At 51.5% G+C, this 25,568-nt stretch overlaps 2 protein-coding genes across 9 annotated transcripts in view; one reads left to right on the forward strand and one right to left on the reverse strand.

Annotated features, from left to right (window-relative positions):
• The window catches only part of Bcl9l (B cell CLL/lymphoma 9-like), a 29,169-nt gene extending 21,096 nt beyond the window's left edge, over positions 1 to 8,073 (forward strand). For 5 of the 8 annotated variants that reach the window (XM_006510701.4, XM_030244728.1, XM_006510703.4 and 2 more), the window contains 5 exons: positions 1,220 to 1,430; positions 1,583 to 1,667; positions 1,751 to 4,037; positions 4,320 to 4,601; positions 4,863 to 6,514. In XM_006510701.4, coding sequence (XP_006510764.1) covers positions 1,220 to 1,430; positions 1,583 to 1,667; positions 1,751 to 4,037; positions 4,320 to 4,601; positions 4,863 to 5,950 — 3,953 coding nt within the window. In that variant the 3' untranslated portion in view covers positions 5,951 to 6,514. Of the gene's footprint in view, positions 1 to 1,219; positions 1,431 to 1,582; positions 1,668 to 1,750; positions 4,038 to 4,319; positions 4,602 to 4,862 lie in introns of all 8 variants that reach the window. The other 3 variants (NM_001357490.1, NM_030256.3, XM_017313700.1) reach the window with 2 other exon arrangements.
• On the reverse strand, positions 7,954 to 22,611 carry Cxcr5 (chemokine (C-X-C motif) receptor 5). Its single transcript, NM_007551.3, has 2 exons — positions 22,489 to 22,611; positions 7,954 to 10,468 (listed from the first exon to the last, which is right to left on the reverse strand). Exons 1-2 carry the CDS (start codon positions 22,543 to 22,545, stop codon positions 9,401 to 9,403), a joined length of 1,125 nt encoding a protein of 374 aa, NP_031577.2. The 5' UTR covers positions 22,546 to 22,611; the 3' UTR covers positions 7,954 to 9,400.
• Positions 22,612 to 25,568: the final 2,957 nt, after the last annotated feature.

The raw sequence follows: 25,568 nt of genomic DNA on the forward strand, positions 1-25,568 counted from the left end.
CATTCCATCCTCGTCAAAGGAGTGGGGCTGAAAGTCAAATTGATCACCTGAAGCTAATGGTTTAATTAAATGTGACTAATGATTAATCTGTAAAAATCCAAAAAAGAGGGCTGGGTAGGTGGCTCAGTTGGGAGAAACTTGCCTTGCAAGGTTTCGGATTCCCAGAACCCACACAGGAAGCCAGGTACAGTGGTACCTGCCTATAATCAGCCCAGTGATGGGACTTTCAAAGCAGAGCAGCCAGGTTCTCTGGAAGCTCATTGTCATTGTCCAGCTAACGTGGTGTGCATGATAAAGTCTGAGAGCCAACACTTAGTGTTCTCTGTTGAGCTCCATATGTGCCCTGTGCCCTTAAACTGAATGTGTGCAATATGTATGCCCTTCCCCTGCAAAATCCAAAAGGACTGTCTCGTGTTCAGAGAGGGTGCAGAAGCAAATGCCCTTTCTCACGTGCCTTGCAAACTGTGTTCATCTCACCTGCATCCATCCGTGTGTATGCATGTTGTTGATGGGAACACCTCCGTGAGATTCTTGGTCATCAGAGGTGACCGAAGTCTTGCGTTGATCATTTGTGAAAGCCTTTCTGACTCTTGTTGAAACTGATGTTTTGCTTTGTGGCGTAGTACCCATGTTTTTAAAAGGACTTGTCCTTGGGCAGGGCACGTGGGAGATGAGTAGTGTTTGCATTTTGTAGATGAAGAAACTGAGGCTTAAACAAATGCTGTTTTGTAAAACCACAGTTAGTGAATCGTGGGGTAAGATGAAAATCTGTCTGTGGTTTGAATCATCAGTTACTACTATGTCCTCCCTACCTTCCCCTTGGCTGGGTCATTTAGACAGTAAATTCACACACATACACACACACACACACACACACACACACACACACACAGAGAGAGAGAGAGAGAGAGGCAGAGAAACTGACTGATCTCAAGTGCTTGAGTGTGGGAGCTTTAGAGCAGAGCTTTGGGGTTTCTGTCACTTTTTCTCACCTCTCTCCATGGTCATCTTTCTGCATCCTGGCCATCTTGAGCAAAGGTTAGTATAGGTTAAGTGAACTGGAAAGCCAGGCTGGTAAACGGAGACTGTAGGGACAGATGACCCTCTGGGCATGGGCTTGAGGCAGTGAGCGAGCATCTGAGGGCAGGAACACCGGCTGATTGGCCTTCTTCCCACGTCTGGGCCGCTCACCCGCTCTCCTTTCTTCCTCCTCTTACAGATTGTAATGTAGCAGACCCAGCCATGGTGACCCCACAGTTGGGTCCTGGCCAAACTGCCCAACTGCCCCTCAGTGAGAGCAGTGCACCAGGCCCCCAACATGGCCCCCAGCCAGGCCTTCGGCCAGACGTTCCTGGGGGTGGGGGTGGGGGCGTCCCAGGAAAGCCTCCGTCACAGTTCGTCTATGTCTTCACCACCCATCTGGCCAACACGTAAGTCTTTGGGAGAGATGAGGGGTGAGAGGGTTTTGTCTGTCTGACCAGCCTGAGCAAAGGGGGGGTGGGGGTGCGGTGCAAGGTTGGTGGGTGAGGGCCAGCTTGCTTTTGCCCATCTCTGAGCTGCCTGTGGCTGCTTCCCTATGCAGAGCGGCAGAGGCAGTGCTGCAGGGCCGGGCAGAGTCCATCCTTGCCTACCACCAGCAGAATGTGCCTCGGGCCAAGCTGGATCAGGTAAGTGTGGTAGCCTGCCAGGCTCTAATATTCTTTGGGATGTCCCCTCATCTGTCTTATTCTTTACCTTTGTCCTCCTGCAGGCCCCTAAAGTGCCACCCACCCCAGAACCACTACCCCTGAATACGCCATCAGCAGGTACACCACAGTCCCAGCCACCTCCTTTGCCACCGCCACCCCCAGCCCCTGGCAGTGCCCCTCCTGCTCTGCCCCCGGAGGGGCCTCCTGAAGACACCAGTCAGGACCTGGCCCCCAACTCAGTGGGAGCTGCCAGTACAGGTGGTGGGACTGGGGGTACCCACCCTAACACCCCAACGGCTGCCACCGCTAACAACCCTCTGCCTCCTGGAGGAGACCCTGGCAGTGCCCCTGGCTCCGCCCTATTGGGGGAGGCCACGCCCACCGGAAATGGGCAGAGGAACCTGGTGGGCTCTGAGGGCCTGTCCAAAGAGCAGCTGGAGCACCGGGAGCGCTCCCTCCAGACACTGCGGGACATCGAGAGGCTGCTGCTCCGCAGTGGGGAGACTGAGCCCTTCCTCAAGGGGCCCCCGGGAGGAGCTGGTGAGGGAGGCCCACCGGCACAAGCGCCCTCTGCTGCTCAACCGCCTCCCTCCGCCCCTCCTGGGGGGCTGAAGAAGTATGAGGAGCCTCTGCAGTCAATGATCTCACAGACACAGAGCCTAGGAGGTCCCCCTCTGGAGCATGAAGTGCCGGGGCACCCTCAGGGTGGAGACATGGGACAGCAAATGAACATGATGATGCAGAGGCTGGGCCAGGACAGTCTGACGCCCGAGCAGGTGGCCTGGCGCAAACTGCAGGAAGAGTACTACGAGGAGAAGCGGCGGAAAGAGGAGCAGATTGGATTGCACGGAGGCCGCCCTCTGCAGGACATGGTGGGAATGGGGGGTATGATGGGGAGGGGGCCCCCACCTCCTTACCACAGCAAACCTGGGGATCAGTGGCCACCTGGAATGGGTGCACAACTCCGAGGGCCTATGGATGTCCAAGATCCCATGCAGCTCCGACCTGGACCTCCCTTCCCTGGCCCCCGTTTCCCAGGCAACCAGATGCAAAGGGTGCCCGGATTTGGAGGTATGCAGAGTATGCCCATGGAAGTACCCATGAATGCCATGCAGAGACCTGTAAGGCCAGGCATGGCCTGGAATGAAGACTTGCCCCCTATTGGGGGACCCAGCAACTTTGCCCAGAATGCCGTGCCCTACCCAGGTGGGCAGGGGGAGGCAGAGCGATTCATGACCCCTCGTGTCCGGGAGGAGCTGCTGAGGCACCAGTTGCTGGAGAAGCGGTCCATGGGCATGCAGCGTCCCCTGGGCATGGCAGGTAGCGGCATGGGACAGAGCATGGAAATGGAACGGATGATACAGGCTCATCGACAGATGGACCCTGCCATGTTCCCGGGACAGATGACTGGAGGAGATGGTCTCGCCGGCACACCCATGGGCATAGAGTTTGGTGGAGGTCGGGGCCTCCTGAGCCCTCCAATGGGACAGTCTGGGCTGCGGGAGGTAGACCCGCCTATGGGGCCAGGCAACCTCAACATGAACATGAATGTGAACATGAACATGAACATGAACCTGAATGTGCAGATGACGCCCCAGCAGCAGATGCTGATGTCACAGAAGATGCGGGGCCCTGGAGACATGATGGGTCCTCAGGGCCTCAGTCCCGAAGAGATGGCTCGGGTTCGGGCCCAGAACAGTAGTGGCATGATGGGGGGTCCGCAGAAGATGCTCATGCCTTCACAGTTTCCCAACCAGGGCCAGCAGGGATTCTCTGGGGGCCAGGGACCTTACCAAGCCATGCCCCAGGACATGGGCAACACTCCAGACATGTTCAGCCCTGATCAGAGTTCAGTGCCCATGGGCACTGTGGGCACTGCCCGGCTCAGCCATATGCCTCTGCCCCCTGCCTCCAATCCTCCTGGGTCTGTGCACTTGGCCTCCAACAGGGGGCTAGGCAGGCGGCCTTCAGATCTCACCATCAGTATTAATCAGATGGGCTCACCGGGCATGGGACATCTGAAGTCACCCACCCTTAGCCAGGTGCACTCCCCCCTGGTCACCTCACCCTCTGCCAACCTCAAGTCACCCCAGACTCCCTCCCAGATGGTACCCTTGCCTTCTGCCAACCCACCGGGACCTCTCAAGTCACCCCAGGTCCTCAGCTCTTCCCTCGGTGTGCGTTCACCCACTGGCTCACCCAGCAGGCTCAAGTCTCCCTCCATGGCGGTGCCTTCTCCAGGCTGGGTCGCCTCTCCCAAGACAGCCATGCCTAGTCCTGGGGTCTCCCAGAACAAGCAGCCACCTCTCAGCATAAACTCTTCCTCCACCCTGGGCAACGTGGAACAGGGTGAGTGATCTAGGTGGGCTTGGGTGGGAGCCTTGGTGGCGGGTAGGTTCCTGCAGGGGCATGCTCTGCCGGAGCCTCTTAAACATCTTGAAGGGTGCCACTTGGAGCTAGGACTTTCCCCACTGGGGAAACTGCTTGGAGAAGCATGGGCCGTAGGGACCACAGGGAACCTGTGGTCAGTGGGATATGGGTGTGTCTGACGTGAGGTGGAGATTTGGGGGACGTTAACCTCGCTAGTGACACCCCCCCTCCCGCTCTCTTTCTGTCTCTCCGCTTCTGTAGGTGCTCTTCCACCTAGCGCACCCCGGAACAGCTCCTCCGCTCCTCCCGCCAACCCTTCCAGTGGCCTCATGAACCCCAGCCTACCGTTCACATCCTCCCCAGACCCCACCCCTTCCCAGAACCCTCTGTCACTGATGATGTCTCAGATGTCCAAGTACGCCATGCCCAGCTCGACCCCGCTATACCACAACGCCATCAAGACCATCGCCACCTCAGATGACGAGCTGCTGCCTGACCGGCCCCTGCTACCCCCACCCCCACCACCGCAGGGCTCTGGGCCAGGTGCGAGGAGGCAGAGCTCTCTCTGGGAGTGGCAACAGTGGGTTTGCTTAGGAATTGCCCCCGTGGACATGCTGGCTTCTGCATGCTTCTATAGTCTCTGCTCATGGGGGTGGTGTGAGCTCTGAGGCCCCGTTTGAATGACTACCATCGCTTCATGAAACCTAGCCCAGAGCTCTTTAGTGGGCTGGGAAGGACTGGGAGACCCCTCCCCAAACTGGGTGGGCATGGCCTCTAATGTCCCGTTCGTCCTTCCTCCCACAGGTATCAGCAATAACCAGCCCAACCAGATGCACATGAACCCTGCTGCTGCCCAGAGCCCCATGGGCATGAACTTGCCAGGCCAGCAGCCCCTGTCCCATGAGCCTCCCCCTACTATGTTGCCCTCCCCCACCCCTCTGGGGTCCAACATTCCACTGCATCCCAATGCACAGGGGACTGGGGGCTCTTCTCAAAACTCAATGATGATGGCCCCAGGAGGCCCAGACTCCCTAAATGCCCCTTGTGGCCCTGTGCCCAGCTCCTCCCAGATGATGTCCTTCCCTCCTCGGCTGCAGCAACCTCACGGTGCCATGGCCCCCACCGGGGCCGGGGGCCCAGGCCTGCAGCAGCACTACCCTTCAGGCATGGCCCTGCCCCCCGAGGACCTGCCCACCCAGCCACCGGGTCCCATACCCCCCCAGCAGCACCTAATGGGCAAAGGCATGACTGGCCGCATGGGCGACGCATACCCACCCGGGGTGCTCCCTGGGGTGGCATCGGTACTGAATGACCCAGAGCTGAGTGAGGTGATCCGGCCCACCCCTACCGGCATTCCTGAGTTCGACTTATCCAGGATCATCCCCTCTGAGAAACCAAGCAGCACCCTCCAGTACTTCCCCAAGAGCGAGAACCAGCCCCCCAAGGCCCAGCCCCCCAATCTGCATCTCATGAACCTGCAGAACATGATGGCAGAGCAGACCCCGTCTCGACCCCCCAACCTCCCGGGCCAACAGGGGGTCCAGCGGGGGCTCAGCATGTCCATGTGCCACCCTGGACAGATGTCCTTGCTGGGCAGGACAGGTGTGCCCCCACAACAGGGCATGGTGCCCCATGGCCTGCACCAGGGGGTCATGTCCCCTCCACAAGGCCTCATGACCCAGCAGAATTTTATGCTGATGAAGCAGAGGGGTGTGGGGGGCGAGGTCTACACCCAGCCTCCCCACATGCTCTCCCCACAGGGCTCCCTCATGGGCCCCCCACCCCAGCAGAACCTCATGGTGTCCCACCCTCTGCGTCAGCGCAGTGTGTCTCTGGACAGCCAGATGGGCTACCTGCCAACGCCGGGCAGCATGGCCAATCTACCCTTCTAGCAGGCCCCTCGGTCTGGGGCTGGGGAAACTGAAAATATGTTAACTTTAAAAAGTTTTGTTTTTCCTCCAGTGTTGGGATGGATGGCCTGGGTCCAGGGGTAGGGTGGCGGGTGGGAACGGGCTTGTGTGGGGAGTGGTGTTTGTGGAAACCTGCTGTGCTGGCAGCTGAGGGGGAAGCGGCAAGTGTCGGGTGAGGAGTTGGAATCGGGCTCTGCTCCATTTCTGTCACTAGGACTGCGCCTCCTCTGCCCCCCCCCCCTTTCCCGTGGAGCTTCTGTCTCCCTTTGTCTTTGCACTTCCCCGCTTTCAGCTATGTTTTGGGGGTCCTTGGGGAGAGAGGAGGGTCTTCCATCCTCTGACCCGTCGTGGACTGTCACCTTGCCGGCGGCGCTTCAGGTCCGTTTCTCGCCTTCCCGTCTCTCTGCTTTTACCCTGTTTTCCTTCTGCCTCATTTCCTTTCCCTACTGACGTGGCTGACCTCCTCTCCCACGCCCCCTGCAGGCAGCTGGCCAGGTGGGCAGGTGCCAGCGGAGCTGTAAATAGAGCTGGGCTTTTGTGCCGGTTTGTGCGTGTGCCGTATTTCTGTGTCTTGATAGAAGTCACACACAAGAAAAAAAAAAGATTGAGAAAAAAAAAAAAACCTTCCCCCCTCTTTCAAATGATCACACCCTTCATTCCTCTGGACCCAGAGACATACAGTCCTATGCACCCTCCATAAGCCCCACCTATAAAATGAGATCAGACCATCTAGGCTTCCATTTGGTGAGCCCCTGAGGACTGAGAATCTACCCCCGTCCCTCTACGACGGCCGCCTGTCTGCTGCTGAGTGATTTCCAGAGAGCAGGTGCGCACATGTACATGTGTTTACCCACACCAGTGACATAGGGCCCCCAGCCTGGGTGCCTCTGCTGCTACATCTTAGCCAGAACTTGAAGCCCTTTATCCCCATTCTAGGATAAAAGGCGAGAAGGAAGGGGCAGCGTGTGGCCCCATAGAATGGAGCTATGGAGGGGTTAGGATGCTGGGACCCTGGCTGCAGTAGCCGTGGGCCAGGTAACCCTTCAGGGCATGGACTCTTCTAGAAACCACCACTTGCTTCTCACCAAAGAAGGAAGGTACAGAGTTGGCCCTCCACCTCTAGTGCAGAGCGAGGGAAGGCAGTGTGAGCGAGAACATCCTGTTGCCTCCTCTGCCTGCCTACTCTCTGCAAGGTCCTTCTGTCCAGGGCTCAGGGCCATGCACCAGATCTGTCTATGCCCACCAGACACAGCCACTGCCTCTCCTCTGACTTCCCAGGAGAGCCCCTCACCCGCCCCTGGTCAGACTCAAGCCATACAGGAATGGGTGTTTTGTCCCCTTTGGCCCCAGGAGTAAACTACTTCTGTTTTTCTCACGTCCTTTCCTGCCTTGTAAGGTGGCGGGCAGCTCCCTGGCTAAGGCCTTTCCTGTCCTGCCTCCAGGGCCAAGGGCCATTCTAGACAGGGTGTCTTTTACCAGGGCCCTGTCCCCAGCCTTTCTGACCTGCAGGGCCTGGTTTTGCCTTGGCAGCTGTAATACAAAGGGAATTTGTGCCCACTTCTCCCAGTCTGGTGCTGTCCACCATCAGCCAGGCCAGGCACCAAGCCCCCTCCAGAGCTGGCTGCAGGCCCCTGGCTTCCCCTGCTCCTCCCAGGGACCATAGCCAAGGTCTCTTGTGTTGAGAGGTGGGTGGAAACCTGTCCTTCCTGCCAGACACTGCCCTCCCTGCTTCCATCTGGGCCTTGTGCCCCCACCCACATCCCTACCCTGCCCAGACTGTCTAGCCTGCCCTGCTCCAAGGAGAGGGCTCCGGCCACAAAGGGCCCAATGCCCTCTTCTTGTGCCCTCGTCTCCCACCTCTACCACTAGCTTCCCAAGGTGATCTCCACAGGCCAGCCTTCTCCCTCCATCCATGGCCATACCCCAGCCATTTTGTACCATTATATAAATATATATATAAAATATAAATATATAAATACAATATGTGAAGACATCTTCCTGTTTTTATTTTGAAACACTTTTTAGGCTTGTTCCGGGGGTCTCTGCCTGTATTGACCTGTTTTATAGGTGCCTTTTTATTAAAAAGAGAAAATTCAAAAATGCCATCTCTTGCATTTTTATTTCTGTGCCCGGTTTGCCTCTTCCCAGCTGGTTGTTGGATGCTGGGAGCAGAAAAGGGGGTCCCCAGGTGTCTTCACGGTTCTGCAATGAGGATACAGTCTCTGAAGCTATAGCATTGGTTTCCCCAGTGGGATCCCCCAGGGAGCTTGTACGGTTGGCTTGAGTGGTACTAGGCAACTCTGCTTCCTACCCCCACGCCCCCAGATCGGTGGCTGGGAGGAAGCCGAGCTCAGAATTGCCTGCTAACTTCCCCTATGTATGCATGGAGCAGCTTCCTCTGGTTCCATGTGAGTGGTACCCTCCCAGGGGCAGGGTACTGCCTTCCTGGGGTTTGAGGACTTGCCTGCCCAGGTTGGCTTCTTATATTGCCTCTGCCTAATGAAGACAGGAACCTCTGTCGTCATTCTCTTAGCTAGGTGTCCCCTCTCTTGAGGCTAGGACCACTTTGCTATCTTGCTTTCCCCAGGCAAGTTGGCTTCCTTCCCCATTGGTGCGTAGAATCCACGAGGGCCCTGGATCTCATTTCCCCACCAGTCTGTAAGCTTTGGTACAATGGGTGGAGAAGACAGCTGGGTTTGATTTTTACTTGTTCTTCCTTAGAGCCTGGAAAAGGTGTCTTTCCACTTTTCCACTGGGCCTCTTTCCTGCTGGCTTGCCCTTTACTCTTCTTAGGATACTGGCTAGCTTCCAGAACCTTCTGGAACTTGCCCTCAGTCTGTAATCCAAGATCCAGTAACATGGGGCTGACCCAATGCTGGTTAGGTTGGAACCAGACAGCTACCTAAAGTAGATCGGTTTCAGCTTTCTGCTTGGTTAAGAGAAAGGCACGGTTGAAGGTCTGGCATGAAGTCTGTATTTATGAGACAGGCACATTAAGGCCATAGTCTGCCGCCGCCAGCTGGCTATTCCTCTGTGGTATAGGAGTGGTGGGTAGCTGTGGCAGCCAGTAGTCTTTAAGATGATGGAATACATTCTGGGAGGAGAGTCTGGGCTCATAATCAGGAGGAAGATGAGACTGTGGGCCACAGCAGAGGTGGTTGTCCCTATGGCCAGGAAGAAATAAAGCTGAGCTTAGCTTTAGCTGGTTAGGATGGGAGGTGTATGGAGTTCTCTTCATCTAAGGTGATACAGGTGGCCTGGATATAGCTTGCTTTGCCTTTGGGCTGCTTTCCCCTTTGGGAAAGTTTGAGAGAGTTTATCTAGCTTTCCCATCTGGGGACACTGGCCCAAGCTCGAGTTGGATGGGTTCCGCCACCACTTTATCCTCCCAAGGAAAACAGAAACAGACAGGGGCCCCGAGACTTCCGGGATCTAGAAGGTGGTGAGGGAAGTAGCATTCTCTGACTCAGAGAGACTACTCTTGCGCCAGTTGGGGAAAAGTTGGCAAAGGGAGGCCGGGCCAGCACAGCCCAGCTTGGTCAGAAGCCGAGAGAGGTCACTGCGGAACTTTACGCCAGCGAAGGTGTAGAGCATGGGATTGAGACAGCAGTGTGCCAGGCCCAGGAATTCACACAAGGTGATGGCCACAGAGAGATAGCCACTCAGCTCGCAGCTGCTATTCACAGCCTTCAGCCTCTCCAGTGTATCTAGGAAGATGACAATGTGGTAGGGCGACCAGCAGAGGAAGAAAATGCTTGTCACTAAAATGGCCACCCTGACCGCCTTCTGCCGCTGAGGGCGCCGCTGGGCCTGCAGTAGCCTGTGGACCACGCCCACGTAACACCATCCCATCACAAGCATCGGTAGTAGGAAGCCCCCGATGTGGTAGAGGAAACGGGAGGTGAACCAGGCTCTAGTTTCCGCTTCGTTTTCCTGGGAGAAGGTGCACTGTGGTAAGGAGTCGTTGTTATGAGGTTGGCCAACCTTGGCAAAGAGGAGTTCCGGTAAGGCGAACAGGAAGCCGGCCAGCCAAATGGCCGTGCAGGTGATGTGGATGGAGAGGAGTCGACGGCGGCGGTAGGCGTGAACAGCATGGACGATGGCTAGGTACCGGTCTACAGCTATACAGGCCAGCAGCAGGCTGCTGCAGTAGAAATTGATCTTGTGCAGAGCGATCACAGTTTTGCAGAGGAAGGTCCCTAGGACCCAACCCACAGAGCCCTCAGCCACTGCAAAAGGCAGGATGAAGACTAAGAGAAGGTCGGCTACTGCGAGGTGGAACAGGAAGGTCTCGGTTGAGCTCCGCGTGTGCCGGTGCCTCTCCAGGATTACCAGCACCAGGATGTTTCCCATCATACCCAGGAGGAAGATGAGGCTGTAGGCCACAGGCATGAATACCGCCTTAAAGGACGTCAGTAAGGGTCCCTCGACTGTAGAGCAGAAGTTACTGTCCTGTAGGGGAATCTCCGTGCTGTTACTGTAGAAGGCCAGTTCCTTGTACTGTAAGGACCAAAAGAAAGAGAAATGAAAACGATAGCCATATCTTCTTCTTCTTCTTCTTCTTCTTCTTTTTTCCTCTGAGAGGAAGCTGCCACCTGTGAGGTTTCCTGTCCTTCCAGGCTAATGCTTTTTGTCTGTACTATTCTGTTTCCTCTTGGCCTGTCCTTAAGCATGCCATCTTTACCCTCCTTCCTCCCTTCTGCATATTTATTTTAGACAGGATCTCCCTCTATAGCCTTGGCTAGCTTGGAATTTACTATGTAGACCAGGTTGACCTGAGCTTTGGGTAGTCTCTGCTTGCTGGGTTCTGGGATTAAAGGCACATGCCCCCATGCCCTGTCTCTTTTTTTTTTTTTTTTTTTTTAAGATTTATTTATTTATTGTATGTAAGTACACTGTAGCTGTCTTCAGACACTCCAGAAGAGGGAGTCAGATCTTGTTACAGATGGTTGTGAGCCACCATGTGGTTGCTGGGATTTGAACTCTGGACCTTCGGAAGAACAGTCGGGTGCTCTTACCCACTGAGCCATCTCACCAGCCCCGCCCTGTCTCTTAAATATAATTTTTTATTCTAATTTTTGGTAGTGCTGAGCAACTGTTCCACCACTGAGCCACATCCCTGGCCTGAAACTTCAGGTCTTTTCTTTTCTCTTCTTTTCTTTCGTTTTTGTTCGTTTGTTTGTATGTAAACTGGACCAGTAGTCACTCACAAAGTGGTAGGGTGTTCTTAAAGATGGAAGGCTTAGGGATTGCAGTCAGTACTGACATTTGGGAATGGAACCTGATAGGAACAAGAAGCCAATATTCCAATTCTGTAAGGACAGTGGGTAGTAAATCTAAGCTCTCACTGGGGGTGGGGAATGGTTGAGTGCTGATGTAGCTGGCTTACTTCCTCTAAATTTCTCCCCTTCTTCCTGTCTTGATTATTGCTGAAACTGAGGAAATGGCCTCCTATTTGGTTTAATCCACACACGCTTGAGGTATGTAATCTTCCTCTTATTTTACAGACCTGTCTTGCTCAAAGAGGAGGTTTGCTTAAAGGCACGTTTGCCTGTCTTTAGTCAATCAATAACGCTACAATGAGAGCTACTACCCACACTTCCCTCCAAAGGCTTCTGGGAAAGGGGCGGAGCCTAAGTTTCCAGCTACTTCCCAAGCAGAGAGTAAACTCCCTAGGCACAGGAACCCAGCAGCGGAGGCAAATATGAGTCACACACAGGGAGACTAGGCGCAGGGTAGGGAGGAAGCGTTTTCTGAGTGGAAAAGAAGGGGGCGTGCCTGTTATATCTCCGGAAGTCCCTACCTCCGCGTCCTCCTCCCCATCTGCCACTGCCCTCCATCACCCCAGCTCTCAGGTTGTTTGCCTGCTAACCACAGAGGAAGACAGGGTGCCTGTTTTCATACCTTTCACTCACAGCTGCCCTGCACCTGCGTTTCCTCAGCTCCTTACTCTGTTCTTCCTGCCCTGCCCTGCCCTGGTCAACCTCCTCCCTGGGCAATACAAAACCAATTACACCCGAACTACTATGGGTTCAAAACACAGTGATATAAGTGATGGGCCCCAGGGAAGTAAGAGACAGTGGGCTGTTCTGTCCTCTAGGCTCTGGCGATCTCGTCTCTGTGCTGACCCCCTTTGAGGAGAGTGAGGGGCTCCTGCCAGTAGGGGTTGGTTCATGGTTACCTTAAATCTTTCTTGCCACCAGGCACACTGTTGTGGGTGACACACTCACTTCCCCTGATGGGTAAACTGATTCCCCATCTTGGTCTTTTGGTCCCTAGAGCAGGTGGCTCTTTCAGAGAGGATGGGGACACATGGTACAATGGCAGCACTATCTACCCACTCTCCAGTGTCCCTTCTTCTGCCGTCACCTTATCCTGTCCCCCATCCTGTCTCTCTATGGGTCTTTCCCCTTACTTTTCTTTCATTTTTTTTTTAAATTAGACTTCAAACCTTTTTATTTTCCGTGTATGAGAGTTTTGCCTGCGCCTGTGTGTATGTGTGCATGTGACCGCCTAGTGCCCATGGAGGTCAGAAGAAGGCCCTGGTTTCCTTGGAACTGAGGTTACAGATGGTGGAAATCACTATGTGGGTGCTAGGAATTGAACCCCAGTCCTCTGCAAGAGTAGCAAGTGCTCTTGACCTTGGAGCCTCGCTCCGGCCTTATGGGTCCTTTTCTAACTACTGTTTCTGTTCTTTTCCACTTCCTACCCAGTGGACAGGGGGAGCTTCCTCGTACTCACATCCCAGCCCTGCACTTCTCAGGAGCTGAGGGGGGAGGGTGGCTTAAGCCCACGATTTGAGTTCCATTGTCGGTATAGCCAGACTATGTCTCAAAAACAAACAAACCAAATCTACACCTACACAGGTCAAATAACCACACCTAACTAGGCCCTATAGATCTAGTGTCCTTTAATGACTCCCCATCACCTGTAAGAAACAGGTGTCTTTTGTCTTGTTTTTCTGATATCGTATACAATAGTAAAACCATTTATATATATGGCTAGGTATGGTGGCTCAGGCTGTTATCCTAACACTAGAGAGAAGAGCCAGGAGATGAAGGGCTCAAAGACAGTTTCATCTACATGAGTTCCAGGCTGGCAAGTATTGCTTGGGTCTCTATAACAAACAAACATTTTTGGAGTAGAGCCCTTGCCTAGCGTGTGCAAAAACAGCCTGTGAGAGAGAGAATGGCCCTACAACTCTTGAAAACAATAGACCTGTTAGATAGGGCTTCAATGCCCCAGGTAGAAGGCCTTTACATTTTTATCTAAAGTAGTCCTGGCAGTGCATCTCAGCAGGTAGATGCTTGCCTAGCATATACAGGGCCCAGAGTTTGAGCCTCAGCCCTGCAAAAATAAATTTCTCCCAAATGTACACTCCTTTGATGTATTAGACCTTACCTACGACTTCACTGCACCAGACATGCTATTCCTCAGGTATGTGTGCCACAGCCACCTGTCCCCAGCAACCCAGGCAGCTTCCTGTCACCTTCGCTCCTTTTTCAAGTCCACCTCTCTAAACTCTTGCCTTCCTTCAAGGCCCCCAAGTTGACTCCATCTGGGGCTCAGCAGGGATTTACACGTTTGCATCTGTCTGTAAACTCTGCCTCTGGAGTCTAACTTGGGCTCTCTATCCCTTTAGGGAGTTGTTTCCAGTAGAACTGAGTAGAGCTATTTGACTCTGACTCTGCAGTAGGAGGTGGAGGGGGAAGCTGTGGGGTGAACTGGTGAGCACAGGCATCAGGCAGATGGTGGAGATGTGATGATTCACCTTGGTAACAGCCGAACCTATCTAGGGGAGCATGTGAGTCTAGCCAGCCTGTCTGGCCTAAAGGCCTTTCATGATAACGGCTCAAGTTTTTATCTAGGCTAGTGAACTTCCTTTCCACTTGAAGTTCAATCAGTGCGATATTCCCACTGGGACAGGTAAGGGGGTGAGGGTCTGTCTCTTCCTCCATGCCAACAGGTATTGTTTTGGTAAAGTCTTCAGAGGAGGAGAAGATGGGAGGAAGCTAGTGTGGTATAAATCAACAGAAGGTGTCAAACATTTTTGAAGCTCGACAAGTGTTAAAGCCACTCCCCATACACAGGAGCTTGGGTACTTCTCCTCTCCATCAAACCCTAGAGAGAAGCCTTAGGTAGGGTTGGCTCTGGCCTGGTGGAAAGATGCTGTCAAAGGGAGCTGGCCTAGCTAACACACTGGGAAGAGTGCATTGTCAGCGATGGGATGAATGGCTCCCTCATTCTTGGCTACAAAAGGCAGCAGAAACCCTCATGTGTACCCGCACTGTGGGTACACATGATGGGCAACACACATCCTATATAGACATAGACATATGCCCAGGTGGGACCACACTGCTCTGCTGCATAGACAGGCACTCAAACAGAACACAGACAGCGTACACGCAAGCTCTAGGGATGCATGTCCCACGGGAACGGATGCTGCCTGGAATGATGCCAGACATAAGCTAGGGATGTATTTAGAAAGCACTGTGGGCTCTGGGCCAGGAGGATGGGAAGCTGGTCCTGCTGTTGGAGGTTGGGTGGGAAGAAGAAGTAAGCGACTCAAAGTGTTCTTCCTGTTGGGATCCACACAGGCTCCTCTTCCCTCTACACAAGACTGGGGTCTCTCCCTGGGACAGGCAAAATGTCTAGCCGTGTGTGTGTGTGTGTGTGTGTGTGTGTGTGTCTGTGTGTCTGTGTGTCTGTGTGTCTGTGTCTGTGTGTCTCTCTCTGTGTGTGATATGTGTGTGTGTTTCTTCGAGTTGTCTAGCAGGCAGCCTGTGAGGGTTTGCTGACTGGATTTCTCTGGGAGCAGGCTGGGGAACATTCCTTAAGGATGTACCCTGGATTTTCTTCTAGAATTCAGGATGCTTTGGATGGGGTGTGGCTGGAGAACACTAACAATGCAGAGTCCTTCATAAGCAGAGATGGGGAACCCAAATTCACCAGGTAGAATTATTGCAGGGGGCAAGTTAGAGCTGGGTTGGGGTGTAGCCGGTAGTCTCTGTTAGCTGGGAAGCTGAGTCGAACGAGTCATTTGAGCTCATGAGTTTGAAACCAGCCTAGTTAGCATACTTAGACCCTGACTCAAACACCACACATATACACAGAGCCACAGACAGACAGACAGACAGACAGACAGACACACACACACACACACACACACACACACACACACACACACACACACCTTCCTTGCGCGTTCAGGCCGTCATAGGCTTTTTCTAGATGAGGTGAACTCTTTTTCAGGTCAGTTGGCTCTGTTGAAAGGTTTGGAAAATCCCTCCCTGGAAAGGCATTTCCAGGTACTATGAACGTAGGAAATAGGAAAAAGAAGCCTGAAGCCTATGGGAACTGTCTTCAAGGGCTGGGAAGGGCCTTTGGTTCGGAGGAGACAGCTAGACTCCGATGTGAGCCTCACGTATAGAGCAGGACTGGGCAGAAGCTCCCAAGTAGCTCCAGTCGATGGAGGGACAACTTTCTAACAGGCACAGTGATCCACCATCTTTGAACTCATGTGCAAGGGAAGAGTTCCTGTGTCAGGAAAGTCACCCCTGCCTCTCGAGTCTGCTGTTCACTGCTGTCCTGGTTGTCTGTCACGCCCTGTGTGGACAGATTTGAGTTGCTTCCTAGCATGGTCTCAGCTCCCCTCCCACAGCAGTCTCTGCTTCTCTAGCCCACAGGCCCACCCTAATCCCCCCCTGAGGAGCCTACAGGGCTTCCTGCCCGGTGCATGTTCCCCCAGGCTCCTCTCTGTGGAGCAATATTGCAAGCTAGACAAGTGCTCTTCCACTGAGCTACTGTGACTGTGACTGTGTGTGTGTGTATGGGGGGGTATTGTTTGTGTGTGTGTTTATGGAGGCCAGAGGTAGATATTAGGTGTCTTCTCCCAGCATTCTCCATCTTATCTGTTGAGACAGTCTCACTGAACCTTAAACTCACTGATTATGTAGACTTGCTGACCACTGAGTGCCAGTATCCCCCCTCCCTTTAAATGAACTTTTTTTTTTTTTGGTTTTTGGTTTTTCGAGATAGGGTGTTTCTCTGTGTAGCTCTGGCTGCCCTGGAACTCACTTTGTAGACCAGGCTGGCCTTGAACTCAGAAATCCGCCTGCCTCTGCCTCCCAAGTGTTAAATGAACTTCTTTACTTTATTTTCACTTCATGTGTACTGGTGTTTTGCCTGCATATATGTCTGTGCCCATATGCATGAGCCTGCACATACCAGAAGAGAGTGTTGGATCCTATGGAACTGGAGTTATATAAGGTTGTACCATGTAGGTGCTAGGAATTGAACTCAGGACCTCTGGAAGAGTATCCGGTGCTCTTAACTGCTGAGCCCTTCCTCCAGCCCTCCAGGGATCCTCTTGTATGTGAACTTGAATCCTCATACTTTCATAGCAAAAGAGCATAACTATTTACTTACTTTTGTTTTGTTTTGTGTGTTTTTAAAACAGATGTAGATTTTTTTAAAAAAAATATTTATTTTATGTATATAAGTACACTGTAGCTGTCTTCAGACACACCAGAAGAGGGCATCAGATCCCATTACAGATGATTGCGGGCCACCATGTGGTAGCTGGGAATTGAACTCAGGATCACTGGAAGTGCAGCCAATGCTTTTAACTGCTGAGTCATCTCTCCAGGCCTTATTTGTGTTTTCAAGACAGAATTTCTCTGTGTAGCCCTGGCTGTCCTGGAACTCACTCTATAGACTAGGCTGGTCTCGAACTCAGAGATCTGCCTGCCTCTGCCTCTCCAGTGCTGGAATTAAAGATGTGCACAGGCACCACCTGGCCCTTACTCATTGTTTTAAGACAGTGTCATGTCACTAAGTTGCCCAGGATGGCTTTGAACTCACTCTGTAGGCAATGTCTTCAATTTTGAACCCTCCTGCCTTAGTCTCCTGAGTAGCTGGGATTACAGGCTTGTGTTTCCAGGTTCTGCTGAGCTTATGTCTCCTTTTACGTAAGTGTTTCCAGCCACCAGTTGGGATCTGGGAGAGGCTATTAAGTTCAGCCTTCAGTAACTTGCAGGGTGCAGTCTATAGGAATGAGACTGGGTTGTGTGTGTGTAGATCTGTTCTTCTCAACACACTCTTCTTTCAGAATTCCCCAAAGACAATTCAGGACTCTGGTTTGTCATGTGCCCCATGTCCTTCTTTTCCCCCAAAGGAGCAAACCTACTGGGTCCTCTTCCATCTCTGCCTGAGGGTTTTGGCCATTAGGAGTATGTAGTGCTTTTGATTTTTAGATTTTTTAAAGAGATTTCTTTTTATTTTACTTATGTTTCTGTGTGTGTGTATATATATATTGTGTGTGTCTGCCACTTATGTGTGTGTGTTCTTGGGGGCTAGAAGAGCTCATCAGACTAGATGTGGGTATTGGAAACTAAACTTGGAAGAACAGCAAGTGTTCTTAGTCACTGAGCCATCTCTCTAGCCCCAGTGTGTAGTTTTTAAAAACAGGATATCACTGTGTAGCCCAGGCTAGCCTTGAACTCAGGATACCCTGAACATTATGACCCTCCCTGTTTCAATCTCTTAAATGCTTAGTCATTGGCGTCATGCTTGGCTCTGGGGGAAACGTGGAAGAACTATCGCTTTGCCACGTCTTTAGGTTTAAAATGAGTTCATCTTGAGAACCAATGGCTGTCTACACTGTGAACATGGGGTCATGTATTTGAGGAACGTGCACACGAATCTCCCAGTAACCTCTTAAAGCTGCCTCCTGAGATAACACTTGCTTTAAATTTTAAAAAATTATTATATTTATCTCTGTGTGGAAATTTCAAAAGATCAGTGGACAACTTCAGAGTTGGTTCTCTCTATTTACCATATGAGACGCAGGACTGAACTCAGGTCGTCAGGGTTGGCAGCAAGCACCTTTACCCTCTGAACCATCTTGCTGGACCTTCTGGGATGGTGTAGATTTGAAATACTTTGTCTTTCATTCCCAAAAGAAACTCATTCCTGTATTCTGACTTCGCATCCCAAATACCTGTTGCTTTTTATGTGTCCCCCAAAGGAATAAGAACAGGCAGACCGTGTCTCTTATAAAGAGATATGTTCCTAATGCGGTCTGTGATATCTGAGTAATAGAACCTATATTCTCCCTAATGCAACCCCTCGAAGGCTGGTTTCAGGTTTCCCCTCATTTCTGATCCCTCCAGTTACCCTCGGTTGAGGCTTCCTCTAACGGGGCTTCTGTGGGACTTTTCACGTGGTTAGAACGGGGGGACCCTCCCCTCCACTCAGGTAAAGCCCAGAAACAGCTTGAGCGAGTTTTGGTTCCTCTTTTTAACTCCCTTGCTGAACTGAGACACTTGTGTGTGGACAGACTGTGACCTGTGATGCTCTGGTCACAATGAGTTCATGGCTCCTGGTGATCGTCTATGAGGAAAGGTCAGGGAAGCGAGACTTAGACCAGCTTCACCCTGTTCTATGGCAGCCTCCCCTCCTGACGCCTAGAACTTTATTTCAGAACTAGTCTGTGTGGGTTCCAGACAAGCCCCACCACGGACCTCTGATTTGAGGAGTGACAGGAAAGAACTCATGGTGGTTCTCCTGGACAGGATCTCCTCCAGGGCCACCAGGGCCCACCTCGCCAGAGTGGGGTGACCTCTGGCCATGCCTACTCTAGGTGCTAGGGTTCTTCTCCTGGCTCTTAGCCATCAAGAAGTTTAGTAGCTGCCCATGGCCAGCAAGTGTGTGGGAGATCAAAGGTGATCTTTGAGTTCAAGGGACAAAAGAGCCTCGATGGGAAAAGGTGCTCTCTATACATGCCTGACAACTGACAAATGATGAGCTTGCTCCCTGGAACCCATGGAAGAAGGAGAGAAGGAATTCTCAAACGTTGCTCTCTGACCTCCACTCAGATGGCACACACACACACACACACACACACACACACACACACAAAATAATAATAATAAATAATAATAATAATAATAATAACAACAACAACAATTAAAAATTCGCTGATAGCTGGGCAGTGGTGGCACACGCCTTTAATCCCAGCACTTGGGAGGCAGAGGCAGGCGGATTTCTGACTTCGAGGCCAGCCTGGTCTACATGGACAGGGTGTAGTGGAGCGTACCTTTAATCTCAGCACTTGAAAATCAGAGGCAGACAGATCTCTGAGTTCAGGGCCAGCTTAATCTACATAGCAAGTTTCTGGACAGGAAGAACTACTTAGAAAAATCCTGTCTCAGATGGCAGTGGTGGTGCGTACCTTTAACCCCAGCAATAAGGAGGTAGAGGCAGGCGAATCTCTAAGTTTTTTGTTTCTTGTTTTTTAAAAGATTTATGTATCATTATTATATCTAAGTATACTGTAGCTGTCTTCAGACACACCAGAAGAGGGTGTCAGATCTCATTACGGATGGTTGTGAGCCACCATGTGGTTAACTGGATTCGAACTCAGGACCTTAGGAAGAGCTGTCAGTTCTCTTAACCACTGAGTCATCTCTCCAACCTGGATCTCTAAGTTTTAGGCCAGCCTGATCGACATGGTCTACAGAGTAAGTTCCAAGATTGGCAAGGCTACACAGAGAAACCCTGTCTCAAAAAGGCAAAGGGGAAAAAAATCCTGTCTCAAAATCAGTTGTCATTAAAAATAATAAAAAGAGTAGTTGGTGAGACACTTAATGGGGCACCTGCCATCAAGCCTAAAAAGCTGAGTTAAGTCCCTAGAACACGCATGCTGGAAAGAAAGAACTGAATCCTACAAGTTATCCTCTGTTGACTATAAATAAACAAATGTAAAAAGAAAATTAAAATTAAGACAAGGGATGGTTGACTTATCAAGACTGTTGTTTCAGAACTCAGAGTTGGGAGTGTTGAACCTACTGATCTGGAGAAGTGGGCCAGTAATCAGCTGGGTCAAAGACAGGGAGTGAGGAGCAGAAAATAAAGTCAATGCGAGAAGCTCAGCAGACGCCTAAGAAAAATGTCAAGCTAAGACCTCAGAGATTTATAATGCCAGTACCCAAAAGACTCAGGCAAGACGACTATGAGTTTGAAGCAGATTTAGCTACATAGAGACTCTTGTTTCAGATAAACAAGCCAACAAACACGCCCGCCCACCCAAATTTTTTCAAAACAGCAACAGAAAGCATTGAGCCAAGCCTGCAGTCCTTCCAAGTGTCTGTCACAGGGCAGGAAGTGCTCCTTGGGAGAGCTGGGGATGCAGGAGGCCTTGTCATACTGTCTTGTCCAGTATGACAGACAGACAGAGCAAAACAGAAACCCATTGTTTTATGGAGAAGCCACTAATGCTAAACTTTTCTGCCAGTTCTGTCTTTCCAGGACATGCATGCTATGACAGAATAGGGCAGTATGCCAAGGCCGGTCATGGCCTTTTAGAAGGTGAGTGGGGCCAAAGAGGAGGATCTGTGTTTCAGAGTGACAACCACCCTTGAAGAGAGTGGGTGGTGGGTGAAGGAAGAACGTGTCTGATTGAAGGACTCCAGGGACAGGGTTGTCTTAGAACCCCTGGACTCCTAGCTAGATGTCTGGGCACATAGCTCAGGGCCTTGGGTTTGATATGTGTCATGAAAGAAGTTTCTTTGCTTCTCTCCTTGGAATGTAGGTTTGCTTCATGTCATGAGCACGTCCTGCTGTCCCTCTGGCCCCCACTACCACCTGTCTCTAGTAGGTCACACTGTGATGTGAGGCGTGCAGTTAGGGGAAACTCTTGAGGTTTCTCAGAAGCCAGGAACGGCCAGGTCTCCAGGTGGTTACAAAGGCATCCAAGTGGGTCAGGGCTGATGGTCAGCTTGAGGGCAGAAGATACCACCTAACCATATCAGGGGCAGCTGGCAGTGGGGATGAGGGCAAGCAAGCGTGGGAGCACACTCCCCTGTAGAACAGTTAGGTTTTCAAAGGACTCAGGCAAGAGGACTATGAGTTTGAAGCAGATTTAGGCTACACAGAGACTCTGTTTCAAACAAACAAGCCAACAAACAACCCCACCCCCCAAATTTTTTCAAGACAACAGAAAGCATTGAGCCAAGCCTGAGGTCCTTTTATTTGCAGAATCCCCATGAGTGCCCAAGTGATGCCAGCTGAGCAGGTTCAGCAAGCCCAGCGACATAGTGGGAAGAATGATAAAGCAGACCACAGATCCTGGCGAGCTGGGAGAGTCGGGGGGAAACACCTCAAGGTGTGATTAGGGCAGGAGAGCTGATAGGACTCTGGGTTTGGAGTTCATAGAGAATAAGGCCATGATGAAGGTTCTAAGTCTACTGATGCCCATAACCCACAGCCCCACAGCCCTGGGTTTTCCCACTTGAACTGCTCCTAACAATATCCTTTGGTAGTCCAATAGCAGCCAAGTCAAGTGAACTCCTATGCTTAACTGGAAGACACTCAGGCAGGGGGCGGAGAGGGTGCCAGGCACTGCTTCCTTTCTTTGCTTGTTTCTTTCTTAAGCTCCCACCTAAGAAGCTCTTCCAAGATACTGTATCTCTAGAGATGACAGTCCCTCCCAGGGCAAAGCGACATGCTCCAAGGTGTTTTTAGGAGCAATACAGCTGCATGACTTTGACCCCTGGGGTCCTCTTCCTTGCCACGTCTGGCCTCATGCTTTCTTCATCTATACAAAATCACTGTCTAAAGCCTTCCAGCCAGGGATTAGCTCCACCTTGTCTGGACCATCAGTGACTTGAGGGCAAAGATTATGTTCTCAGTCTCTCCACCCAACACAGATGGATGTTGTATTGTGCCTTAATGATCAAGTCATTCAGCAAGATGAACAATTATATATACCTTCTTTTGGAGACAAGGTCTCAATGTGTTCTAGGCTCCCGCCCCTGAGTCTTTTGCTTCCACCTTTCTCATGCCGGGATTATAGGTGTGTACCACCACACTCTGTGCAAGCTGAGGATGAGCCTAGCAGCATGCACACTCGGCAAGCACTCTACCAACTGAGTACTCTGCCCACCCCTCCTCTCCCAGCCAACAACTCCACACTGCCTGATTGACTAGCACTGCCAGCAAACTGACATGAAGAAAACTTCCAGCCAGGTGGTGGTGGTGGCAGCGGCGGCAGCAGCAGCGGCAGCGCACACGTTTAATCTCAGTACTTGGCAGGTAGTAGGTGAGTTTGAACCTGGTCTACAGAGTTCCAGGACAGCCAATGCTTGCTTCACAGAGAAGCTCAGTCTCAAAAAAAAAAAAAAAAAAAAGCAGCAAACAAAAATACCCCTTCCAAATGACTTTGCCATTCTAACTCAGGGAGACAAGATAAACTTCTCTGTTAAAGAAGCAAGAGGCAGAGCTGGGTCCTCAGTCACACAGCAGGAGATGCCAAACCTGATCCTGTGTCTCCCACCTCCCTTTGGCATCTATTAAGGGCAACAGATATGGGAGACAATAAGAGTCTAAAAGTGGATGTATTTGCCTATGTTCTATAATCCTTGCGGCGGGATTCCCAAGCTATCCCCTCTTCCTTGACATAGTATATTTAAAGTTCCAAGCAGGACCAGAGCAGCAGGGAGCCACATGACTTGACTCACCAGGTCATCCATATTGTATGTGATGGAGCCCATGTCCAGGGTTAGTGGGTAGTTCATAGCTGCAGCTCTGCGTCACCAGGCTGGTCACTGTCTGATGTCGAGAAGGTTTGTGCTGGTGCCTATGGAGAGGTGGCAGGCGTCAGCTGCAAACTTAAACAAATGAGCCATGTGCGGTCTCCTGGGGCCAGTGAGGGCTTGCTGCTTGCCTCTCGACTCATCTCTTTTTTTTTTTTTTTCCACTGAGTCTTTTCTGGTGTGTGTGTGTGTGTGTGTGTGTTTTCCCCCTTCTTTTCTTTTCTTTTCTTTTTTTTTAAGAAAAAGGGAAACTCCCCCCACAGAGTCAGTACTACGCAAGCATTTCAGTGCCTTTCCTGGCACTCATGGTCTGAACTGGGCCAGGCGTCTGGTGTGAAGGCTGCCCCTCCCTTCTGCTCACTGGATCTCTATGAGGGATGCATATAGACTTGGGGAACTCCTCATAGAAGGGGCTAAGAAAAGAGTACTCCCAGCCTCCTCTACACACTCACTTTCCTTATCACTAGGGTGACCAACCATCCCAGTTTGCCCAGAACCAAAGAAAGTCCCCTGTCCTGGGAAACCCCTCAGTCCCAGGCGAGCCAGGGCACTTGATCAACCTGTGACTGCCATCCTTTTGCCCGGCCAGGGAGGGGGAACCCTGCCCCTCCCTCTTTTCAGCTCAAGTTTGAAAGAGTTAAGTTCTTTCAAAGGGAAGAACCCTAAGAATACTAGAAGAAAAAATGTAAAATGAAATTACCAGACAAGAGTGCAGTATAAATATGGCCATCGAGCTGTCTCTGACTCAGAGAAAAAGGTCAAAAAGGCGTTCCACCACAAGTAAACTTGTAGACACCTAGCTTGAAAGGACATGGATGGTTACCTAGGCCACCCCCACAGCTCCAATTTTACACAGGAGGACCCCGAAGCCCAGAGATGGAGACTGACCTACCCAGGATCCTGTAACGCATCAATGGTGGCAACCTTGCACCCAAGTGTCCTGACTCCACATTTGTCATCCCCTGCTTCCATCATAGCTGCTCTGCAGGCTCTCTCTGCCCCTGCTCTCTACCCCTGCTCTGTCCCATCCTGAGAGCCACTTCGTTCATGAAGACCTGTGGTGGACATTGAACCATTTCCCCTCCAGGTCTTGTCCTGGTGGGTTTTCTTCCACGGGAGGATATTTCCTGACTTAGGCCATGATAGTGTAAGATTGTACCCACTACACTATGTAGGTACTACATACGGGGCACTATTTGTGTGTGTGTGTGAGAGAGAGAGAGAGAGAGAGAGAGAGAGAGAGAGAGAAAGAGAGAGAGAGAGGGAGAGAGAGAGAGAGAGTCAGTCAGAGACAGACAGAGACAGACAACGATATAGACACACAGAGAGAGCCTATGGAGGTCAGAGGACAACTTGTGGGAGTTGTTTCTCTCCTACAATGTGGGAATGTGGGACTCAGGTAGTCATGTTTGATGGCAAATGTCTTTCCTTGTTGAGCCATCTTGCTGGCCCCAAAACTGTTCTTAAGGAGGAAGAAAGCCAGGGCACAGGGTTGGAGCCCCTCTCCAGCTCTTCTGGTCCTGTGCTGCTCAGGGATACACTGCCTCGGCGCTTCCTGAGTCTGGAGCTGACGAAGCACTGTTCATCCTTCCAACCCTACACCATGCGGTCACGCCCCTCCTGCCCAGCAACACACACAAGTCCACTTTTGCTGCTCTGAGCACACTGTCCAGAAAAGACCAAAGCATGAGAAACTCCAAGGAATGGAAAGGGACTTTGAAAGACAAGCCGGTCACGCCTCACTCTGCCCACCCCTCCTCTCCAGAGGATGCAAGAAAGGAGACCAAAGCATCCTCACTCAAGGGAGAAAGCTGCCTCATGAAATCATGGTTCCTCAGCTGTTGAGGGTGAATGTCTGTCACCCCAGCACTTGGGAGGATGATGCAGGAAGATTCTGAGTTTGAGGCTAAAGAGGTCTATGTGATAAGACCCATCCATAAAATAAAGTGCGAAGGGGGAGGGTAGATCATGTTTCAGAGTAGGATGGTTTACTGTTTAGAATTAGAAACTTGAGCCTTCATGCTGAGTCAAAATGTATCTTCTATGACACCCCCAGCTGGGCCTCAGACATGACCGTGTGTGTAGGTAGCATGTCTCCCAAGTGACCTCTGGGTACAGATATCACGTGCCTGTGAGTCTTATGTGTCCCAACCCACATCCTAATGTCTTCAACTATTTTTCGAATAGCTGGTTTCTGGGTGCCTTATCAGCCTGTGCTTTGACCTTAGGTGATTTCCTGTCAGTGGTCCAGAAAGCCTGTGACAAGGACAAACCACGGGAAGGCGAGTTTCCTTGTTCGGGACTCTGAACATATTTAGTTGCAATTAGCGTGACCTTTTCTGTAGTGCCTTCTACCCTTGGCAGCGTGCTTAATGGACTTCACGTTGTTGGTCCTAACCCACCATTGGATTTTATGAAGGGAAACTTGTCATCTGTGGATGTGATGACAACATGAAAAAGCCATCCCTAGGTCTAACCAAGTCCACTCTTGGAAGGATAAAATCAAAACCAGCATCTTACTTCATATAGCTAGACACTTCAAAGGTTGGGGAAGACTGTGTGGAAGTAGGACCTAAGCTGGACATTAGGGAGGTGTGTGAGTGTGTGTGTGTGTGTGTGTGTGTGTGTGTGAGAGAGAGAGAGAGAGAGAGAGACAGAGAGACAGAGAGACAGAGATACACAGAGACACACAGAGACACAGAGAGAGAGAGAAACAGAGAGACAGAGAGAGATGGAGGACTGCATGAGAAAGTGTGTAGAAAGAATTGTGCCGTGTGTGGTGCACTGTGGACACAGCATTGGGTGTGGTGATGCTGATGGCAATGTGAGGAGATGGGTGGAGCCTGGAATTGATCTGGGGCTGTCTCCTTGAGGATTCTCAATCATTGTACCTTCAGTGATTCTCAGGCTGCATTGTAGACTCAGAGGGAATGTCAGGAAGACTCAGGACCCTCCCCTCCCCTCCCCTCCCCTCCCCTCCCCTCCCCTCCCCTCCCCTCCCCTCC

This window comes from Mus musculus, chromosome 9 (assembly GCF_000001635.26).
Source record: "Mus musculus strain C57BL/6J chromosome 9, GRCm38.p6 C57BL/6J".
Lineage (NCBI taxonomy): Eukaryota > Metazoa > Chordata > Mammalia > Rodentia > Muridae > Mus > Mus musculus.

What these genes read in the sequence shown, in the direction of transcription:
- Cxcr5 (NM_007551.3), bottom strand. Translation starts at nt 22,545, where the DNA reads ATGAACTACCCACTAACCCTGGACATGGGCTCCATCACATACAATATG. An exon ending in CATACAATATGGATGACCTG is followed by an intron (nt 10,469 to 22,488) that starts GTGAGTCAAGTC and finishes TGGTCCTTACAG; the next exon opens with TACAAGGAACTGGCCTTCTA.